This window comes from Pimephales promelas, chromosome 24 (genome assembly GCF_988280905.1).
Source record: "Pimephales promelas chromosome 24, fPimPro1.hap1.1, whole genome shotgun sequence".
Taxonomy (NCBI): domain Eukaryota; kingdom Metazoa; phylum Chordata; class Actinopteri; order Cypriniformes; family Leuciscidae; genus Pimephales; species Pimephales promelas.
Genome location: NC_142792.1, coordinates 9,733,517 through 9,757,500, shown reverse-complemented (window position 1 = coordinate 9,757,500; position 23,984 = coordinate 9,733,517). Strand labels below are relative to the sequence as shown.

Sequence of the window (23,984 nt, the reverse complement as noted above, 5' to 3'; positions counted from 1 at the left end):
GCCTTCTGGATGCTCTCCTCTGCACTAGCTTTCTCTAATGCAAGGATTCTGCTCACCTCATCCTTTACCAGGGCTTGAGCTTCTGCCTGGGCCTGTGCATGAACCCGGGACCTTTCCTTCTCCAGCCTAAACGTAATGCAGCACAGAACACAGAAAAAACATCAGATGCATCTTCTGGTCTACATCACTGCATTTCAAATACTGTACTACATACTAGGAATATCAATAGTACTGGTACCTCAATACAAACTCAACATTATTATTATTATTTTTTTTTTCATTGGCTGATTTTTTGGCAAAATGGTTGTTTGTTTGATTGACTGACTGGTCGTTTGTTAGTTTGACTGACTGGTCATTTGTTTGATTGACTGACTGGTCGTATGTTTGATTGACTGACTGGTTGTTTGTTTGTTTGACTGACTAGTCTTTTGTTTGTTTGACTGACTGATCGTTTGTTTGTTTGACTGACTAGTCGTTTGTTTGTTTGACTGACTGGTCGTTTGTTTGTTTGACTGACTGGTCGTTTGTTTGTTTGACTGACTGGTCGTTTGTTTGTTTGACTGACTGGTCGTTTGTTTGTTTGACTGACTGGTCGTTTGTTTGTTTCTTTGACTGACTGGTCGTTTGTTTGTTTGTTTGACTGACTGGTCTTTTGTTTGTTTGACTGACTGGTCGTTTGTTTGTTTGACTGACTGGTCGTTTGTTAGTTTGACTGACTGGTCGTTTGTTTGATTGACTGACTGGTCGTTTGTTTGATTGACTGACTGGTCGTATGTTTGATTGACTGACTGGTCGTTTGTTTGTTTGACTGACTGGTCGGTTGTTTGTTTGACTGACTGACTGGTTGTTTGTTTGGTTGACTGGTTGTTTGTTTGATTTATTGAGTGATTGACTGACTGGTTGTTTTTTTGTTTGTTTGACTGACTGACTGACTGGTTGTTTTTTTTGTTTGTTTGACTGACTGACTGGTTGTTTGTTTGTTTAACTGACTGGTTGTTTGTTTGTTTTGACTGACTGACTGACTGACTGACTGACTGTTTGTTTGTTTGTTTGTTTGTTTGTTTGTTTGTTTGTTTGTTTGTTTGACTGACTGACTGTTTGGGTGATTGATTGATTGCTTGAGTGATTGATTGAGTGAGTGAGTGAGTGAGTGAGTGATTGATTGATTGATGATTGATTGATTGATTGATTGATTGCAAAACTAACATTTCTGAAATCAAATAGGTGGCTGCTTTCGAATGACAATTGAATGCACTTCAAAATGTCCTTCAAAATCCTTCAAAATGTCCATCGTGGTGAGGTATTAATTCAAAAACAGTTGATTATGCCTTAAGAGGCAGGACAAAACAAACAAACAAAAATAAAGTAAAAAATATTGGATCATTAAGCTTGTAGTGTAAATGCTGCCTAATAGGTCTGCCACTGTCTATTCTGTTGCTGATAATAAATTACAACAACAATATTGACAACAAAAAAGGAAAGCACTCAATGTTCTTGGCTGGATAATTTTAAGAGGTTTAATAAGCCTTCTACAATCAAAAATGAACAACATTAGCCCTGAAAAAGAAAAACCGTACAGCTAATTTTAATTACAGGCCTGCATCTCAGTCAAACTCAGACAGCACTGAATCACTATTAATGCATTATATCTAATAATAATGCACTAAAGACTATTCCAGAAATTTAATTAGGAAAAAAATTGAAGGCTGCATGTCATTTTTTCACTCTAATTAGTTAATATTCATATTAATATGTAAATTTTCAAAAATAAATGATTGAGTTCAAATTGCGCATTGGTATGACTTTCAACTTGCATTATTGTGAAACCCATTACTAACAAGTTCTTAAAAATCTCAATAATACGATTAATAAAGTTAAACACAGAAAAATGCTTTTATTCACAGCTTGGGATGAATATGAATATGAAATATGAAAAAAAAGACCAAAAGTACCAGCCTCAAGGTAGAGAAGTGCTCCTAAATCATGTGAGATTTTAAATATGGTGTCTCATTTGAAGTTGTTTTAATAGGTGTGCGGCTGTAAAGAATCTTTGATGTTTTCAAGATAATCCTGCGGAGCTATTTGGAATTTTGAGCAAGAATGTTGAGAGACTTTATGAGCTGTCATCCGGTTCTCACAGTTGCCTAGCAACCTCAGCTGCACCATCAAGCAGGAGGTTTTGATTTGTAAAGTAAACTCAGGCAAGACACAAACTGTAATCTGCGATGCTGTGTTTTCAATCAAACAGCAGCCATGTAAAAAAAAGAAGAAGAAAGAAACCAAAGAGAAAAGGGCAATAAGGGAGTGTATAATTATAAATGTTACCGAAACGAACACAAACAAGCATGTCAGATTTCCAAAGATGTGCTTAAAGTTCCACAAATGTTTGAGAAATATGAAGAAACCAAGATACTGAGAAAGCACAAAGGGTTAGTCTTCAACGACAACAAAAAGAAGCAATTCCACGAAACTATTAAACAAATGAAGTCATTTTAAATTATTTTTCAAGTAATGGTCATTGAAGGTGGTGGGAGTGCTCAACCCTCTCAAAATGTTGATGGTCAATCTCAAGAGGTATATGTTCCTATTCATTTTGTATAAGCCTTTGACGATTGAGAGTACTATATTCATGGAATATGCCAGAAGTCAACATAAAACTATGATTATGTTGTAAAAATAAAATTAAATATTTGGTGTCGTCCTGTGGTGTGAATACACACATCATTGAGCATTTTGTTCTCCTGAGAAAAGTGAGAGCGACTCCAGCCATGTCCAGTCTCAGACTACTGAACTGAACACACATCAGCACAACACATCCATCATTACTTCCCTCTCTGGTATTGTGTGTGTTTATCCCATCTTCCAGTACTAAAAATAGGCCAAAAGCGTCAAGTGAGCACAATGGTGTCGCTTGCAGGGCAAAAACACAGGCCACTCAAATACAATTATGCTCATCTCAAAAAAGAAAAAATTATAGGCTGCAATTATGATATGTGCACCAATCCGCAATGCAAAACAACAACACTATTCCCTTCCTTATCCATGATTAATGCAGGTAGTTGAGGACCTGTAAAGCCATTCTATAGCAATACTAAATCTTAGAAATAGGCAGATGAATATTTCATGACAGGAAGAGAACGCCACATTGAGGAAGACGCATTCATCGGAGCTAAAATAAATGAGCCGTACCATCCTTTGATTGGAAAGACTTGAAGAAACCACTTCCAAGCTTCCAAATATCCTGAGCAACTTCCAATGAAAAGGCCCATTGACAGAGACCATGACCTTAAAATCAAATAACGGCAAACCAAAAAGTTTCTAAATAATTCAAGCTATATTTCAGGAACCCATCTCACTCTCTCCATTGCTATAAATAAACTATGCTTTGATAATGTCAGCCAGACAGTACCTGAACTATTCGGCTGTTCTTTAGAGTTCTGTGGTTGTTTGATGTTCCACTGTACCCATGCACAAACCCCTCGATTCTAAGCTTAAAACTCTGCAAAGAAATGCCGTTCGCTTAGAGACTCGTTTTGTGCGTATAATGGTTTGCTATAATTTACTATCCTTTAAAACCGCACACCTCTGTACACCTGCAGGAGGCGATCTCATTCCCCTCCGCTATCACTCCATCTGTCGGCTCCCTCCTGCAATTTAAATCGCGTATTCGGGACAAAACGGATTCTGACACGCGAGTACTAAAGTTATAGAATGTTTCCCTCTTCGATAGCATTTAAAGGAGCCATGCATTATTAATGAAGCAAAATAATGTGCAAGAATGTAGGGTTTGAATATTTCATGACCCACCACCCCACAGTCATGTGGCTGTTCCTTTACAGCTCTCACTTGGGGGGGATTTGTTCCTCTAGGAAAACTCTTAGAGACTGATGCTGTAATTGTCAAATAATGAACAAACGCATGTGCGTCTGTTGCTTTAATTACATAATTTGTCTTGGGCAGTAGTGGAGCTCTAGCTGTGCCCTCTGATGGATTCAGTGCAGGAACTTTTTTTTTTTAGATTACAATTTTTGTTAGATCATTTTTAACAGATATGAAGAGCCAATCCTCATCCTGAAGTTGGAATAGAAAAGAGACGAATAAATAAAGCAAATGGTGATTAAGTCACACGGTGACATGGATGAAATGAAAACAAACACACAGGCACCCATGCCTCTGGGGAGAGGGAACATACGCCTGCATTTCAGCTGTGAAACGATAGTGTATGTGCGAGAGCTGCAGGGTGGACTGTGACAACGAGTGAATATAACATGTGGTTATGCACTAATGCATTTATTAATATGCATATTGAAGATATAGTTCAGGGGAAAATAAAGCTCACATTCAAGTTAGGACTTCTTTCTTCTGCAAGATACTTGCCACTTCTTTCATATAATGTGAGCAAGTGAGGCTATAAAGCTCCACAATAACTAAAAAGCACTTTAAAAGTAGTCCATATGTAATTATATTTCAAGTCATCTGAAGTCACTAGGATAGCTTTACATGAGGAACAGACTGAAACTCACTAATAAAATGTTCACTAATAACCTTTACATTTGTACTTATACATACAAACAGCATAACTGATGCTCACGAAAAGGATTATTAGGAACACCATACTAATACTATGTTTGACACCCCTTTTGCCAGAACTGCTTTAATTCTACGTGGCATTGATTCAACAAGGTGCTGAAAGAATTCTTTAGAAATGTTGATGGCCTATATTGATAGGATAGCATCTTGCAGTTGATGGAGATTTGTGGAATGCACATCCAGGGCACGAAGCTCCCGTTGCTCCACATCACAAAGCATCTGGTGACTGTGGGGGCCATTTTAGTACAGTGAACTCATTGTCATGTCCAAGAAACCAATTTGAAATGATTCGAGCTTTGTGACATGGTGCATTATCCTGCTGGAAGTAGCCATCAGAGGATGGGTACATGGTGGCCATAAAGGGACAGACATGGTCAGAAACAATGCTCAGGTGGGCCGTCACATTTAAACGATGCCCATTTGGCACTAAGGGGCCGGAAGTGTGCCAAGAAAACATCCCCCACACCATTACACCACCACCACCAGCCTGCACAGTGGTAACAAGGCATGATGGATCCATGTTCTCATTCTGTTTCCACCAAATTCTGACTCTACCATCTGAATGTCTCAACAGAAATCGAGACTCATCAGACCAGGCAACACAGTCTTCAACTGTCAAATTTTGGTGAGCTCTTGTAAATTGTAGCCTCTTTTTCCTATTTGTAGTGGAGATGAGTGGTACCCGGTGGGGTCTTCTGCTGTTGTAGCCCATCCTCTTCAAGGTTTTGCGTGTTGTTGTTTCACAAATGCTTTGCTGCATACCTCGGTTGTAACAAATGGTTATTTCAGTCAAAGTTGCTCTTCTCTCAGCTTGAATCAGACGGCCCATTCTCCTCTGACCTCTAGCATCAACAAGGCATTTTCGCCCACAGGACTGCCACATACTGGATGTTTTTCCCTTTTCACATCATTCTTCTGGTTGATAAGATAATTGCATTAATGAGAAATTGAACAGGTATTCATAATAATCCTTTAGGTGAGTGAAAAAAAACTTTTCAAAAGTTCCACTCCCTGGTTGACTAAGTAAATAATTAACTGAAAAAAATAAGTGTAAATAAAATAAAAATCCAAATAAATATGGTAATAGTCAAAATAATTAACAGGTAAATAGCTAAAAAAAACAAATAAATGGCTAAATAAAAACTAATAATAAAGCAAGCAAGCTGTAATGAGCAGAGGAGAAGGAGCTGTTGTTTGAGGTGAGGTCAGAGGTGTTGAGAATGGGTTCATGCCCTAAAATGCACCCCGTCTCTGTCTGTGTCCCCGAGGACTGTGTGTAATCCTTAGTGAGTCTCTGCGTGGCTAAGAGCTGAGGTCTTTCTGCTGATGCAGCATTGCACAGGTCAGCCAAGCCCAGTCTGTGCTTCTGATCTGCAGAACGGTTCTGCTCCAGTGCCTGCTGCAAATCTCCCATTAGAAAGGACCTTATACACAAGCCTCTGCAGCAGAAACACAAACACACAAAGACCATCTTCTGCAGTTTATCCATACACATGTAAACATGCGATTTTTCAACTAGATTTTATCGAGATGCATTCATTTATTTTTGGTTTAGATTTGTTTGCTGCTGCTATATGCGACAGACGCATTTGGTGTTTGGTGAGTCACACACTCAAGCATCTTACACTCTGAGCATTACATTTTACTTGAGAAATACTTTTAAAAGGTTTAAATAACTTTCAAAAAAAAAAAAAAACATCCTGAACCCTGCATTCTGTTTCACTCTATTGTGCTCCATCTAGCAGTCGTTCAGACAAACCCACCCACTATTTTTTTAAACTAGTTTTCTGATCCTTAACCTCCTACATTTAATAGCATATATTCACACTATCAAGCCAAAGCGAATGGCCCCACAACACAAAACACATTATATATCATGATACACACTTGTAACAATATATCTATCTCAGTTATATTTGAATCAGAAATAGAAAAAGTATATGGATACCGAGGTATGTACAGTATGTGAGTGCAAGGTTTATCAGAAATAGCACATCATGGAAGGCCAGCACCGTGCTAGTGCTAATAAATGGTAGCCATTAGTTACTGACCCTACCTAAGACTGACACACGTTCAGATGCGCTAGTTAAGTGGCTGTGAAGAAATAAAGCAAAGGAAGACATGTAAACACTGTGAAAGAAGTGAAGCAATGTGTACTTCACATAAAATCACACCTTATACGTGTCTTTAATGAACCGCCCACTGCCATGAAGGCAGCTAGATTAAAGGTCACTGCTAAATTAAGTTGGCAGTGTCTGACAAATCTACCAGCGGATTCATCTCCGCAATTCTGCTCTTCTAAATGGCATTTGAGGATCGCATACAGATTTAGCTCATGGTAAAAGTGGAAATACAGCCCACCTGTAATGTAAATGAAATCAAAAGAATCAGTACTGCAAAAAAAAGGGGAATAATTAAAAAAAAAGAAAGAAAGAATAAAAAAAATAGGAAAAAAAACAAAACAAAACAGCAAAACAAAAGCTAAAGCAAAGCAAAAAAAGAAAAAGAAAATCAGATTAGTTGAACCAGCTGTTCACCAATCTAACTGACTGAATCGGGAAAGGGAGAAATACAACAATGAAGAAAGGACACAACAATGGTCCACCTGAAGGTGAGGATGGAGATTGCCAATATAAGGTCTTCAAACCCAAAGCCAGAGGCTAATTTCATTCATTCAATCCTGCAATCTCGTAAGGGCACTTTTAAAACAACACATTCTAGGGGAGACTGAAAGAGGAATGAAAGAAGAAATGGGAGTTGGAGAAAGCTAAATGGAAGACAACATTAAGGACAATATTGATTCTGTCCTTCCAAGCATGACATCATGGTCAATAAAGCGCCTACTTTCCCTTAATGGCGTTGCCTGGGCGATAGGATGGAGCACTTTTCCTGAGTTGCCTCAACAACAATGCTGTAAAACAACACACCGTGCCCTTAAATTTACTTTTATAGCCAACAGAAAATAAACTTCCTGTCAATAGTCATTTCAGCAGGTCAGAGTGTTGGCCTTGTTGAGAATAACAGTATAAGAGGTACCGCCGTTGACAAGGACGTGAGACTCAAAGCTGGCACATCCATCACAAGCTTTAGATGAATAAAATGGAGTGAGTAGTTAAGGAACTTGAACTTTATAGAAGTAAAGCGTGGCGGTGCAACTAAAAGCTTTGGAAAAAAGATGACTGATGTAGAGATATTAAATGCACATGATCTACACAGACAGAGAAAAAGACAAAAAAAGGAAAACGAAGCCCTCACCGGTTGAAGCTAATAGATCATCATATATGAAGAAATTAACTCCACCCTGACTCCCACTCCCTCGCTTACATGCATGATTAATTGCTTTCACAAAAAAAGAGAAAGAAATATGAAAAAAATGTGCTCAGAAAAAGAGGAAAATGGATCCAGACAAAGCACAGACAGGTCTGTGCCCCAGTTTGACTGTTGATAAGACAAAATTCTCATTAACGCACAGCTTCTCTGTCTTGTACTGAATTAATCAAGAGTTTGTACCTCAGCTCATAAACTTGGCCGGGCCGTCGCATGGCTTTCATTTGAACGTTGTGGAGGATGCATTTCTCCACATAGAAAAATTTAAATCTAATGTTTAAGTCAGAGGAGAACAAATGTTTTGAATAAATAAAACCTAACCTGAACTAGACTGGGCTCATTTTTAGTTCATTTAGAGAGGTGCTAATGTTTATATTCATGTATCTATGGTGCATGAATGAAAGAGAAACTAGCTAGAACATGTTTTTTTCTATGGATTTCGTGCTTAATAACTTGAAAAGCTAGATCACATTGATATTGATATTAGCTTGTATATAATAATATTCAGGCCAATATTCAATAATTCAATATTAATGTTTATTTACATGGTGTAGTAAGTAGGGATGTGCCAAACGACTAATTTCATTAACGCCTAAACAGAAATTTTGTGTAAGTTGACATGTAGTTGCAAAGTTACTTATAGTTAAGGCAGTGTCTAAAGTGGACCATCAAAGTAAAATGTTCTATAATTTATTTCTTTTTATCATACATTGTGCATGCATATAAAGTGTATATGTATATGCTAATTTAACAAAAGGCCTAAATGGACTACTTGCACAACTACCTTTACGTTCTACTTATTACTGAGGAGTTTACAGTATCAGCGTTCAGCGTACCTTCATTATAGACAGTTACTCATGAGAACGCAGATTATTACTTCGTTTTATGGATGTCAATTGATTAAAACAATGAATCATGTTCTCTGCGTTAATATGCATTATCTTGAATCTGATGAATATTAACCGGCAACAGACCAGTGCTCGTCTTCTCATTAACAGTGTTTCTCTCTTACTGATTATATTTCATGCCTGTTGAGGTTACATTTTTAAATGAATTTGACTGGTAAATAGGATTGCTTGTGTGCGTTGGTGCCCTTATTCCAGTCTTTTAAATATTTCATACAAATAAATTAATGGTTTGTACTGATATTATTCATCAGGTCCCACACATTACGACATCGGACACTTGTTTAGATGAACACTGACACCCTGTGTTGAAATAATGACGTATGCTTTCTCAGATTGCCTTGTGTTGAATTAAAACTTTGTGTTCCATTGAGTTCTGAAAATCTCCAGCTTTTAGAGTTTTTATAAATGGCATTCAGTCAACTAGTTAGTGCCATTTCAAAACAGGAGTGCATTACAAAGCTCAGTGCAAATAGGCCATAGTAGACATTTCAATACTTTCAAAGACACTAATTTCAGACAGGTGATCTGAGCTCTTTAGTGACTATTGGTAGAGTAAATGTGTGCATTGATAGTCACCGCTGGTTGAGTTCCTCTTGTGCCTTTCTCCTCTCTTCCTCCAGGCCTTTCTCCAGCTCTTCAGTGATCTTCCTTCTCAGTTCAAACTCACCCACTAAACAGAAGACAAAACATACACATTAGATGATGAGCTACTGCTAGTACATTTACTCCTGTCATAAAAAAGGAAATGTCCTAAGGATAACCAAGTTGAAAATTTTATTGTACACTTAAAGTTTCCATAACATTTTAGTTTAGGGTCTAATTCTCACTATTAACTAGTTGCTTATTAGCATGCATATTACTATATTGGCTGTTTTTTAGTACTTATAAGCACATATTAATGCCTTATTCTGCATGACCATTTTCTACATCCCTAATCCTACCCAATACTTAAGCTTTATTACCTTACTAACTATTAATAAGCAGTAATTAGGGGTCATAGTTAATAGTGAGAATTGGACCCTAAACTAAAGTGTGACTGAAGTTTCTTTGAGGCAGTTTGTACTTGTTTTTAAAGAAATTCGAAAGCAATATAGTGAGGTAGGATGTTATTTTCAGCCCTCAAGACATCTCTGCCTTATGAGGCAAAGCAAAACACTTTCAAACACAAATCAAAGCTAAACTTCTCACAACTTAGTGTTGTTATCAACACTGTCACAGTCAAACATGTCAGTGTGTGTCCTGTTCTTTATCTGGATGGTTAATTGTCTGTGAAAGCACTGCAGAGATATAAAATGGACAAACTCGTAGCCTCCAGGTGAAAAAAGCAGTATAACAGCACTGCAGAGGCCTGGAGCTAATGCATGACAGGAAGTCCAAGTGTTACAGATGGAGACACTGGCTTAGTTTGTGTAAACCACCAGTTTTTGGTCTAAAAATAAATATATAAATAAATAAAAGTATTAAAGCAATCATTCCTCACAGACACATTCAAGTCAAATCTTTTGTCACAAATCCAAGTCAAGTCTTTCATGGCAAAGTCTAAAAGGAAGCATATGAGGTTTTACTTCAATAATAAGATCACTTTATCATTAGGAACTCAAGTATTTATATGAAATTAAGTATTTATTATTCACTAAGTAGGCAAGTGATGGATCATTTACCTAAAGAAAAACCTCACTGAACAAAAGCACAAATATCTGAACTTTTTCCCATAGTAAATAAAACTATTAAGTAGTCATTTGTCAAAGTTGTCAAAGATGTCAAAGTAGACATTTGTTCCCGGAAAGCCAATGAAGAACATTTTGCAAATGTATCACATTGTAACTTAGAGTGGAATTGCTGACAACTCGTTTGGCAGTACAGAATTGATTATTTCTTTTAGGAGACAATTACTTTATTTGTCATGCACTTTGCAGACCTTTTACATTCACAAAAATCTATATTACACACTGCATGAATAGTAATATTTGGAAAAAAAAAAAAAAGTACTTTAATATACTCAGGAAAGGAAGTCGTAGTAGCTGTTAGTAGTTTAAAGTGATGTTTTATAAGCAGCCACCGGAAGGAGTAGTCAGGCGCCATATGGTTCGGTTGCGTAACAATGTTCATTTTAGAAACAATTTGAGACTGTAAAGCCAAGAGAGGAAACCTGTTGGGAGAGAAACACTTAAAAGTTATCACTTACACCAAGCTCCTTCAAGACTAATGAGAAATCTTCCTGTTACCGTGACAATGCCGAAGAGGGAAACAAAATTAATTGTGGACGCTGGCAGAACATTTATCAAACAGCAGGGTAGTGTAATGGATACAGGCAGACAGGTGCTGTTTAACCTCAATCCCACTAGATAGAGTACCATCAAATTAAAGATATGGTGTAATAACAGAGATTCTCCACCTGTAAAACAGGGCAATCCGATTTGTCGATATAACGGTTTCCCTTCCACTTTTTGTGCCTACACAAAAGCAAACAAATGTCAAGTATATGTATGTACAGTATAGTACAGTATGTATGTACAATGTACAGTATATATATATATATAAATAAATATATATATATATATATATATATATATATATATATACACACACACACATATATAAATATATATATATATATATATACATATAAATATATATGTGTGTGTGTGTCTGTGTGTTTGTACATAAAATTCTAGTAAAGACTTGTAGGATCACTTAATAAATAAATCAATAAAAAAAAATTATATATTATTAGTTATATTTTCATTTTAAAAATGAATTGCGATTAATCGCATCCAAAATAAAAGTCTGTGTTTACATAATATATTTGTGTGTGCTGTATATAATTATTTTGTATATATAAATACACACACATGCATGTATATACTTAAGAAAATGAGTTATTCATATATAAAATATTTATATAATATAGATTACGTATTTATACATACATATATATATATATATATATATATATATATATATATATATATATATATGTATACAGAATTTAAGTGCAAATAATTCTTAAATATATACATGCATGCATAGGTACAAAATAATTATATACAGCACACACAAATATATTATGTAAACACAGACTTTTATTTTGGATGCGATTAATCGCAATTCATTTTTGCACAGCCCTATTTTTAGATATTTTATATTATATTATAAATATATTACAGCATATAAGAATATAATATACAAATATATGTATTGTTTTATTTATTATGAAATATGTAACCATTTATTTTACTTAAATATACTTATTCATTATTTAAGGCAACTGGATTAGTGCAATTTTGGTATATGTGTGGTTTTAGTTCTAAATTTTATCCCAAATTTAAATTACATTTTGGTGTAAAAAATATTGATTTAATCAGATAAGTAGCATGAATGATTCACAAACAGACGTTATGCACAAATACATGCCTACACACGGTTAGTGAATGAGACCCCCTGTTTCTTAGCTTCTCAGAGTCGTTCTTTTTTTCTCTTTTCTTTTCCATCAGGCTTAAGACTTTTCTACAGTGTCACACATTTATTCAGGCTCTAGGTTCCCATAATTCATTAATTTAAGCTGGGCTTTAATATTTAAAAAGGATAAAGAAAGGAGTTCTGTGGATTCAAAGGATAACCAGCTCGTATGGTAAAACATCATCTGAAAGTCTTCCGGGGCTTTTTCGCAGGAGGTCACCGAGAAGTTCAGAACGACATTAACCGTCTGGGTGGCCGTGTCACTCCTGAGTGAGAACAGTAATCCTTAAAGATGAAAAACTCATCATCTTTAGATATTTCGCTCTCTTTCACTCCCTCCATCATTCTCTGCAGAAATTTTCAAAAGTAGCTTGCGGGCAGTCGGGAGAGAGATAACAGACAGAGACAGATTGCGTGTCTCATAAGATGTTTCATTAATCTCCAGACCTGAGAAGGGGAGGAGCTAATCTAAACCATTACACGATCCTCACGATCCAACTTAAACGAGCCTCAACGTCTTTCTACACACATGAAGAGACAGGAATATCAAACAATGAGATCTTTCTTAGTCTCATCCTACACTTTCATCTTCTCAGATTTCATGGAAGTTTTCATGAAGCTACATGCAAATGGGGCAAAAAGATCATTTCCTCAAGGAGCTACTTAATATGTAACGGAAAGAAGTGTATGTTTATGTATGGCTGAGACAAAGAAGGATTTGTGCGCTGGTAATTAGAGCGTAATGGAAAACGGTGTGTGGGCCCTGCGTATGAATATTCATGGTACGCTGAGAACGTGTAGGAGGATCAACCTTGACCACTGTCTAATCACCGTGCGCAGGGACTCTGCCGTGATTTAGTGACGGACTCGATCATCCACAGCTTCTCTTAATACCTCCACTCGTGGGCGCACATAATCAATGTCCCTCATTAAGGTCACAGCCTTTGACCTCAGAGGATGAGCTGAGCCTCTTAAGGCAAGAAGAGCTGTGACAAAGAGACACAATTTAACAAGTGAGTCATCAGCAAATGGCACAGCATTCAATTTAGTTGAGGCTTAATCTTTCAGTATGGTCATTTTTAATAGAGGCAGATACTAAGTTTCAGTAAGCATTGTTTGGTAATTATTCATATTTTCACAAAAAAAGATATGTAGGTGATTAAAACAGGACATTTTTTTAACTATTCTGCCCTACAAAATGCACAAATTGCACATTCTGCCAAAAAATTATGACCAAAACCAGGTCTCAGACCACAATCCGTACTGTGACAAACTTGTTTGCCTCATCTATGCAAAAATTTTTGTTATGCAATATCACTTTTTTCCTAAAAAAATTAAATAAGCATTTAAAAGCTAATTTAAATAAGCATTCGATTCAATACGCCTTTTTCTATGATTTAAATGCTGTATGCAATAGACAATAGAACAAGAAATACAGAAAATAACTATGTAAGCCTAATGACAAAGTTCATTGTTTAATTGCTTTCAAATATTGCAACATTATTCAAGACAACAAAACCTGGAAAAACAGAAAATCTGTACTTTTTTCCTCATTAAAACATTATTAAAAACTTTATTATTATTATTATTATTATTATAATTATTATTATTATTTAAGCAAGTGACAGTTTTATAGAAATGTAACGTTCTATACAGCAGTTTTTCAATTAATAAAAATAAATAGCAAAATAAATAAAAAATATATTTATTTATTTATTTAGACACATAAGCATATACATATATATATATATATATATATATATCTTGAATATATATATACATGCATGTGTGTGTATTTATATATACAAAATAATTATACACACTACACACATATATTATGTAAGCACAAACTTCTATTTTGGATGCAATTAATCATTTCACGGTCCTAAAATTATATATATATATATATATATATATACACACACACACACGTACTTTATACAAAATTAATATTATAAATAAATATAAATATTTGATATATTAATAACACATTTTTCTTAAATATATATATATACATATGTGTGTCTTTATATATAAATAATTATACACACACATATATTAGTGATTCATCATTTCACAGCCCTAAATAAAAGATCAAATGTTTTAGCAAGTTTCCCAAGTTTCACTGGCTGTGTGATGAGAATTACGGGGTTATGCTATTCACTGTCATTGTATTACATAATCCCAGAATACATATTTATAGTAAAACACAAAAGTGTTTCTGTCATCATTATACCAAGGAAAGCGCGAGCCAGCAAGAAAAACGAACACGTGGGACGGAGAAACCATGAGACAGATTGAGATGTAGGGAGTTTTAGATAGACGGATAGAGAAAAAAACAAGTGTGTGTGAGAGAGCCTCCACGGTAGAGCTCATTAAGCAGATCTGTGTCTCATTAACAGGGAGCTGTCTCGTTATGTGTGATGCGGGCGTCTCTTTTTCCCTCTCTGTAAGTAGAGCCAGTTCATATAGTGTCAGCTCCAGCCCACAGACTGCAGGTTACACCACTATTATGGGCCGAGAGGGCGTGAACAGAGATTTTCACACGTATTTGAGCTGACAGCCACTGTTTCAATACATATTAGATGAGCTTCATTATGTGTAGGTGGGCGCATCTCAAAGAATCTCAAAGCTCAAAGACATGGAGGAAACGTCCAAGTCCATTTTTAGCATGTGCTGTACGACAAAAGGATACATTGTGTGTTAACGTTATAAATACACAACGTGATTAAAAAACATTTTGCTGCACTATCCTCAATACTAGCCCAAAATACCAGAGCACCAAAACCGGTCTTAGATTGCATACATGATCGGGACTTCTAGGCCCTGTTTACACCTGGTATTGACAAGAGGAAAATGCTAAATGCAGGTGTAAACTGGGTCTAAAGCGTTTTGAGTTTGAGATTTTTAATCCCAGATATTTTATCAAAAGTTATTGAGTATTAAATTATTATTTTATCAAAGAATTGACTTTAAGCACAGAAAGGGCATCATTTGAGAAAGTTTAGCCAAAAGTCATGTGACTCACATTCAGTAATTGAAGAAAACGTCAAAGAATTGTGGGTTGTTTCCTAATAGGCATCTCAGTTATAATCGCTCAAAACTGCATCTAAACTTCCGATTGAAAGATCTATGAACAAAGTCTTACTTAATAATGAGAAGCAAAGCGGTTGCAAATGTGATCGGATCGACACACTTTTGGGAGGACGTGCTGTTCGAGGTACCTTGGAGGCTGAACTGGCTTAAGTGGACTGCCTAATTACAGCATTGATTCATTAACTCTATTACAAGTTAGAATTAATCGTTTCATTAGCACTAAGGCACAAGCTATGAATCATAATATGGAAGGATCCAAGCCCACTCACTAACATCAAGAGGACTAAACTTTTAGGAAAAAAATACTGTTAATCTAATTTTTAAAAATCCATATGGTAGTAGATTAAATAAATCTCAATCAGGAGTCAGCAGGTGCGCATTTCTGATTGATGTGCTTCGTTTTTGCAGAAAAAAGGAAAATACACATTAAAAAATAATTGAAACCGATAGTTCAGCCAACCACTACTGATCCTAATGTCCTTTCAAACTTTTTCGACGGACAAATTAATACATTTTTATTGAAACCTGAGAGATTTGTGTCCCTCAATTAAACTTTGATGCTTCATAAAGACATCAGAAAAATAACCCATACTGTGACTTGTAATCAAAGTCTTCTGAACATACATTGTGGCATTGTATGATGAACAGACAGCATTTAAATGAGTAGTTCACTTTTCAAAAAAACTTTCGCTGATAATTTACTCACCCCCATGTCATCCAAGATGTCCATGTCTTTCTTTCTTCAGTCGAAAAGAAATAAAGGTTTTTGATGAAAACATTCCAGGATTTTTCTCCATATAATGGACTTCAATGGGAACCAAACAGTTCAAGGTCCAAAAGACAGTTTCAGTACAAACTCCAAACTGTTCAAAGGGCTTTAAACGGTTCCATATATGAATAAGGGTCTTATCAAGTGAAACGATCACTCATTTAAGAACTAAATAACAAAGTTTAAGTTTTATAAGCTCAAATGCTCGCCTTGCTCTGTTCTGTGACGCACATTTGTGACTCTCCTGTTCAAACTCGTTTACCAAAATGAACAAATCGTTCGTTGAATGAACCAAATGAAAAAGATTCGTTCATTTTGATGAACGAGTTCGAACAGGAGAGTCACAAACGTGCGTCACCGAACACAGCAAGGCGACCATTTGAGCTTATAAAACTTAAACATTGTTATTTATTTCTTAAATGAGCGATCGTTTCGCTTGATAAGACCCTTATTCATCGCCTGGAATCGTTTAAAGGCCTTTGAACTGTTTGCAGTTTGTACTCAAACTGTCTTTTGGGCCTTGAACTGTTTGGTTCCCATTGAAGTCCATTATATGGAGAAAAATCCTGGAATGTTTTCATCAAAAACCTTAATTTCTTTTCAACTGAAGAAAGAATGGCATGGACATCTTGGATGACATGGGGGTGAGTAAATTATCAGCAAAAGTTTTTTTGAAAAAGTGAACTACTACTTAAAGAAACCTTTATGAACTTTTAGAAGCATTCTTGAATATTTGATGGAATAAACTTTCAATAGAGGGGAAAATATCTTCATTTGTGTCTTGTGTCTTAATAGAAGTCTAATAGGTTTGGAACGACATTAAAGTATGAACTTTTAAGATGAAGTTTCTCACTGTCCCTGCCACATTATTATGCATAACAATTTTTATTATGATTCTGTAAAACAATAACGATCACAATGGATGTCTTTATATTCCAGAACACTTTATTCAAAGAAAATTGTGGGATCCAGTGTTCAAGAAAAGTATTCTCTATTTATACTCCGTAGAATTACCCAGAATGACTTGATGTGGAATATTACCCCTTCACAATGGTGTACCAACACGTTCAAAGTGCTTACAAGATGCAATTTACCCGAGGAGTATCATTAACGCTCATGAATGACAGGCACTGAAGTGCACTGTGCAATATGTGTGAAACACCTCGAGTGGAATTCACGAGCAAACCACATGAACACGTGTATGTGTGTCAGCATTACGCTACAGAACAATCCAACTCACCAGTAGGAGGTGGTGGAGGAGAAGCCACAGCTTCGTCTACGCTCGGAGGAGGGTGCGGGATAGTTTCGGCAGCGAAAGCGACAGGGGTGTCAAATTCAGCTGGAGGGGAGGGGTCGGTTATTTCCACAGGTGAAGCAGAGACAGGGTCAGCAGCAGTTTTAGTGATAGGATGGGTAGGAATGGTTGCTACGGGGGGAGGAGGTGTGAAAAGATCAAAAGCAGGAGGGCCTGGGACAGAATCAGCAAGGGGAGGAAGGGGTCTGGGTTTGGAGGAGTGAGGTGGGGCAATTATTTCCACAGGTGGAGATGCTGTTATAAGCTCAGCTGTGGAAGCAGGTGGAGAAATGGACTCACCTGCAGGGGTTGATATAACACCCACTGATGCAGCTGGTGCTGCCTCTACAGGAGGAGGAGGAGGAGGTGGTGCAGGAGTGGTCACTTGCTCAGGGAGTTTTACATACCCTGGCAAGGGAGGTGGTGGAAGGGAAGTAACAGGGTGAGATGGAGGAGATATTGGCACCAGTGCTGGCAGAGGATCAACCACAGGGGGAGAAGGAGGAGGGGTTCTGCTGGGTGCCTGGGGTCTCGGTGGGCCTGAGGGTTCCCTCATGCGGTCGATGACCTTCTCTGAGAGCTGAGGAACAGAAATGAAGAAAACAAAATGTCAGAGTTGTGATCGTCCTACTTATTCTCTAGTTTCAAACAGAATCAGAATAAATGATAAATACTAGCTCATCATCGAAATATTTGAGCACTTTCAGGATGGCATGTCTTATAAATATAGGCCTTATAGCCAATAATATTTAAATAATAATAATAGTAAATTGCTGGATTTCAATCTTGAAACAGATTTTAATTGAGTATATGAAAGTGTATTTTTTTTCGATAATTACGGTGGCCGAGAGAGCTCAACACGCTGCAACTGAAGAAAATGCATGCTAATTAAAAAATAAAAATAAAACATCTTCAGTAGTTTGACAACACATGTGCCGCATGTGTGATCATTATGTTGAAATAAACAAACACACAAATTGTTTAGGTCATCAATAACACCACTGACGAATAGACATTGAACAATAGGCATTAACCTGCCAGGTTACTCACATGTGACGGTACCCTTGAAAGATATTCATTGTGGTCTGTGCTATTTACAGCACATTTCTGTATTTGATTGTGTTGTGAGTATTTGCAGAATGTGTTGTCAAACAGATTTGCTGGGGTTTTTTCTATTTGCATGTTGTTGTTTTTTTGTTTTTTTCACTCAGCAACCGTGGATAATCCTTAGTCAGGGCCTTCTACATGGGGATTATTAACGTTTTATTCAAATTTGATCATAACAACAAAAACAAAATTAGTAATCATAATAGTAGTTGTAATAATGCTTTAAGTAAATTAAAAAGATACATATTCATTCATTTGTTAGAATGTATTTATATATTCATATGAATGTTACTGTTAAAATGTGTGTGTGTGTGTGTGTGTGTGTGTGTGTATATATATATATATATATACATATACGATTAATCACGATTAATCACATTCAAAATAAAAGTTTATGTCTACATAATACATGTGTGTGGACTACGTATAATTATTTTGTATATATAAATGCACACATGCACGTATATATTTAAGAAAAATGTGTTATTTATATATAAAATATTAGTATTTATATATAATATAAATATACATACAATATATACATGGCATGCACATATTTCTTAAATATATACATGCGTCTTTGTGTATTTATACAAAATAATTATAAGCAGCACACAAACATATATTATGTAAACACAAACTTTTATTTTGGATGCAATTAATCGCGATTCATCATTGCCCAGCACTAATATATATATATATATATATATATATATATGAAGAGTTCAGATGCAAAAGCCTCTAAATGCCATTTGAAATTTTCATCTTTAATGATGATTTTTATCAAACTTGTATATTTAAGTTCAGTAATTTCACTTCAATGGCAATGATAATTACCTATTAATTGTTATTTAAGTGAAATTACTGAACTTAAATATACAAGTTTGATAAAAATCATCATTAAAGAAGGAAATTTCAAATGGCATTTAGAGGCTTTTGCATCTGAACTCTTCATATATAGACTACGCTTGATAGGCAAGGCTCATATTTTTACATAGATTTATACAATTACAAGGGGTCCCTGTATTTCTTCACATTTGCTGATGAACACTGCAGTAACTAAGTTCTTATTTATGTAAACACTGAAAAACACCAGAAAAACAAAACAGTCTCTAAAAAGCAAGTGTGAATAATAGGCTGCATGTTTAAAAACACATTCAAAACTATAAATAAATATAGTACCAGTATCAACTGGCATAAACAGCTGTGTGAAGGGTGACTGTTTAAACCATATGAGTTATGGGGAGTTATGGGGGGTTATGGGGAGTTATGGGGAGTTATTGGGAGAGGGGGTGACATTGTAATGCTTGAACTGTAACAACAAGTGTCTGCTAAAGTAACTCTCCTTAACTCGGTTTTCCTGGTCAGCTGAAGTGAGTGTCCGAGGCAGTCAGGGACAGAATGTTTACTCAATTAACGTTAGATAAGTTAAGACTGTTAGAGATGCTTTCATCACGATCCCGCGCATGCATTCAAATCACAGCAGAGGTGAATTAAAGCCGTGCGTGACGAGCGTTTGACGGGTGGAGGAGAACAGACATGAGTGTCACTCACCCTTATGCCCTTCACTATCGTTATGTTCTCATTTTCATCCGATTCAAAAGACACGCGGCGCGTGCTGCTGTTAGCTCCCATTCCTGGTCAAACAAGCCCCGGGTCTTTAACCAGCTAATTCATGTAAATCTGTTAAGTAGTTATGAAATGTAAAGACACTTGACAGACTGTTAGGCGCGAGCAGCACTAGGGCCGCACGTTCAAGTTTAGAAACACAAGAAACACACAGCACTTCCGCTTTTAACCCCTCCCACCTGGCACTGGCGAAGAAAGACGACTCTCATTCGTTGAGCGCAAGTGCTTACTGTCTCTATTGGACAACATAATGGAATACAAAATGTACTGGATTTCATTGTCCTAATTATGTATTTCGGACAATAAAGCATTTCAGATCTATTTTAGAGCTTAATAATTTGAAATGATTTGCAGCTATGTTACAATGACTTCCAACAGGCTTTTTTTGTTGCCTTTTGTATATCTATATAACATCTAAACTGTAAATAATGTCCTCTACTTTAATATTCACCTATTTAATTTTAAGATAAAGTAAAAAAAAAAAAAAAAGACAGAAAAACACAAGGACTTTTTAACCTTTGGGGGGATTATAAACAGCTTATAAATCATATTGTGACGATTTTTGAAAAAGTAAAAATTCTGTGATGGGAAGGTTTAGGGGTAGGGTTAGTGTAGTGTGTGTGTGTGTGTGTGTGTGTGCGTGTGTGTGTGTGTGTGTGTGTGTGTGTGTTTACAAAAAACAAATACTGAAATATAAATAAAAATAAATAAATAAAACAAATTATAAATAAATACATATTACAATTAATTATATATAGTTTTACTGTGTTTCTTTTTTCAGCTGCTTTGAGGTTTGAAATAAAAATTTCAAATAATTTAGAAAAATGTCACAAAACTTGTAGCAAACATTTATTTTTTTTATATTTTATTCGCGAAAAAAAATCACCAAACTCAGCAATGCAATACTCATTCACATTACATTTAACTGACACTTTTATCCAAAGCAACTTATTTTATACTTATTTTTGCTATATATGTCAGAGGTCGCACACCATGGAGCAACTAGGGGTGAAGTGTCTCTCAGGGACACATTAGTGTCACTCTCAGTGGATTCGAGACCGAGTCTCTCACACCAAAGTCATCTGTCTTATACACTGCATTACCACCCCATTATTACTTTTAGTGTATATTTCTTGTGATATGTGAATTGTATTTATTATATATCATGCATAAAATGCTGATCAGACTTTTTAAAAACAATTTTTAGCTCTATAGTAACAGATGTGCTGCAAATCAACTAAAGATGTTACGATTCTGCCAGGATTGAATAATAAACATGTGTCTATTGTCTTAATGCACAGTGAATTTGAGTGGCCAAAGACTCTTACAAGATCATCGCAGAGATTACTTGTGGCTTGGGTTCAAAAGCCTACCAAAAAATAATAATAATAAAAAAAATCAAACAACCCCTACATCCTCACATTGTTTGGGAGGGTTTCAAGAAAAATCCTCTTTGCTCATCCAAAAACAAACTCCACCAAATTTAGTTGTCAGACACAATTTGAACTTCTAAGGGCACAGGGTTCTGTGGTCAGATGAAAAAAGCTTTTTGGCAGCAAACACTCCAGGTGAGTTTGGTGCACACAAGGATAAAAAAGTACCCCATGTGTGTAGGCTACACTTTAATACCGTTGGATCTTTAATGTCGTGTTTCAAATATTTCTACAAATTTGCAATAAATCCGATATATTGTGCAGCCCAAATACCAATCCTCTGCTTTGGGGAAAGAATATGTGCAGCCTTTCATTCTAGCTTCTCCCTTATATTTCTTCTATTGTCATCTTACTCCTCTCTCACTTCAACTCTCACAAAAAAAGAGAGAAGTGGTTATAAAGGCAGTGCTCCCACGGTCAACCTATAAGCAGACAAATCAGTCTCACCTGTCTCCACTCTCGCTGTACAAAGACTGAGGACTGGGGCAGAAATTTTAACAGCCGTTTCATATCTTCATAAAGAAATGTATGAAAAGATGGCATTTTCACCTGCCTTAATTCACCCAAGGCCAAGTTATTAAAATGAATCAATTTGTAAAAATGGGTCATTTTTAATACAAATCACTAGCTGTCAAATGATTAATCCCGATTAATCGCATCCAAAAGTTTACATAATATATGTGGGTGCACTGTGTATAATATTATATATATATATATATATATATATATAAATACACACACATGCTTGTATACATTTAAGAAATATTTTCATGTATATACTGTATATAGATTTATATAAAATTAATATTATATAAAACAATTATATCTTTAAAAAAAAATTTAATTTTAATTTTATTTTAATTTAATATTTAATATAATATTTATGTGTGTATGTATATATATAGACCATTTCAAAAGATGTAAACAACACTGGTCCAGAAGCACTTCCTGTTTCAGTTTTTTAACACTACTTAAAAGCTGGGATAAAATACAACCAACAGAACATTTAAAATTGAATCAAAAAGTTAAACAAACATCTTTAAGATGTTTTCTTTACATGTGAAATAAAGAAAACAGTTACAAACTGAAACAGGAAGTGTTTCTGGACCAGTGTTGTTTACATCTTTTGAAATGGTCTATATAATATATATATGTGTGTGTGTGTGTGTGTGGGTGCACTGTGTATAATTATTTTGTTTATATAAACAAAATAATTATACACAGTGCACCCACATATATATTATGTAAACACAAACTTTTATTTTGGATGCGATTAATCGTTTGACAGCCCTACAAATCACACTACTTCTAAATCACCTAAGGTCAGATAATTGAAATAAATTAAAAAATTAATACATAACTGCTCAAAAGTTTTGGGTCAGTAAGATTTTTTTTTTTTTTTTTTTTTAAGAAATTAATACCTTTATTTAGCAAGAATAAATTAAATTGATCCAAAGTGACAGTACAGGCTTTTACTGTTTTTTTTTTTAAATTATTATTATTAAATAATTGCAGGCTTAGTGAGCATACAGTTATACATCTCTTTTAAAAACATCTTACCAACCCTACATTTTTTGCACAGGACTGTATATAGATTTAAAGCGGAGTTCATTTAAACTGAAAGACTGCCTCTCTAATCTTTCAAATATCATAAGCCACTGGAGCAAAGGTGATATGCATACAGTATGTCTGCCAGCATTATGCCACAACACATACTAAAGGCAAGAAAAAACTCTCAGCAGATTGGAACATATCACACATCTAAACAAATCCGAGACAGTCTGAAAATGCTATAAACATGCCTTTTGTCCTTATACCCCAGGCAAAAAAAAAAGAAAAAAAGAAAAAAGAAAACTGGGAAAAGCCATCACTTTCAGCAGTTTGAATGAAAAGCCTGACTATACATGAACACATCAGCCCAGTCTAGCCTTGTTGCACAACAGGATGCTGCAGTCTCAGAAAACACAGGTGTTATCTCAGCGCAGAAAACATCGGGCAGTCTGTATTCTTATCAGATTACCAACAATCCTTTGGGCACATGGAGGAATGTTGGGAGACAGAATGGAATGGAGGAGTCCAAATGCCTGAGGAAGTGAGATAATTGTGTATTGTACTTAAAATCCACTGTAGCAGCCTGTGCAAACAGACCAAGTCAAAATACTGATCGATCCAACATTAAAGCAAGCAAACAGACCTCAAAAACCTTCTTTTCTGCATTCCTACAATACAATATGGAGTAACATCTTTGTTTATGTCTTCAGAATAAGAGACGTTTGGACTGTTATATCCAGCAAGCAGAAGCAGAGCTCTGGGGCGTTTGGACAGACATTCACCATACTGTATGATGGACATCTTCTCATGCACAGGTAATG

At 35.6% G+C, this 23,984-nt stretch overlaps 1 protein-coding gene across 13 annotated transcripts in view; it reads right to left on the bottom strand.

The window, feature by feature from the left end:
- The window catches only part of chchd3a (coiled-coil-helix-coiled-coil-helix domain containing 3a), a 62,246-nt gene extending 41,910 nt beyond the window's left edge, over positions 1-20,336 (bottom strand). For 2 of the 13 annotated variants that reach the window (XR_016149760.1, XM_089126670.1), the window contains exons 1-4: positions 20,105-20,336; positions 17,390-18,023; positions 9,402-9,495; positions 1-126 (exon numbers count right to left, since the gene is read on the bottom strand). The exon at positions 1-126 is cut by the window's left edge and continues 55 nt beyond it. Coding sequence is in view for 8 of the 13 variants with exons in the window: in XM_089126670.1 (XP_088982796.1) it covers positions 1-126; positions 9,402-9,495; positions 17,390-18,023; positions 20,105-20,185 (935 nt within the window). In the remaining 5 variants the exon portion in view is untranslated. The remainder of the gene's footprint in view (positions 127-9,401; positions 9,496-17,389; positions 18,024-20,104) is intronic. The other 11 variants (XR_016149761.1, XM_089126671.1, XR_016149762.1 and 8 more) reach the window with 10 other exon arrangements.
- Positions 20,337-23,984: the final 3,648 nt, after the last annotated feature.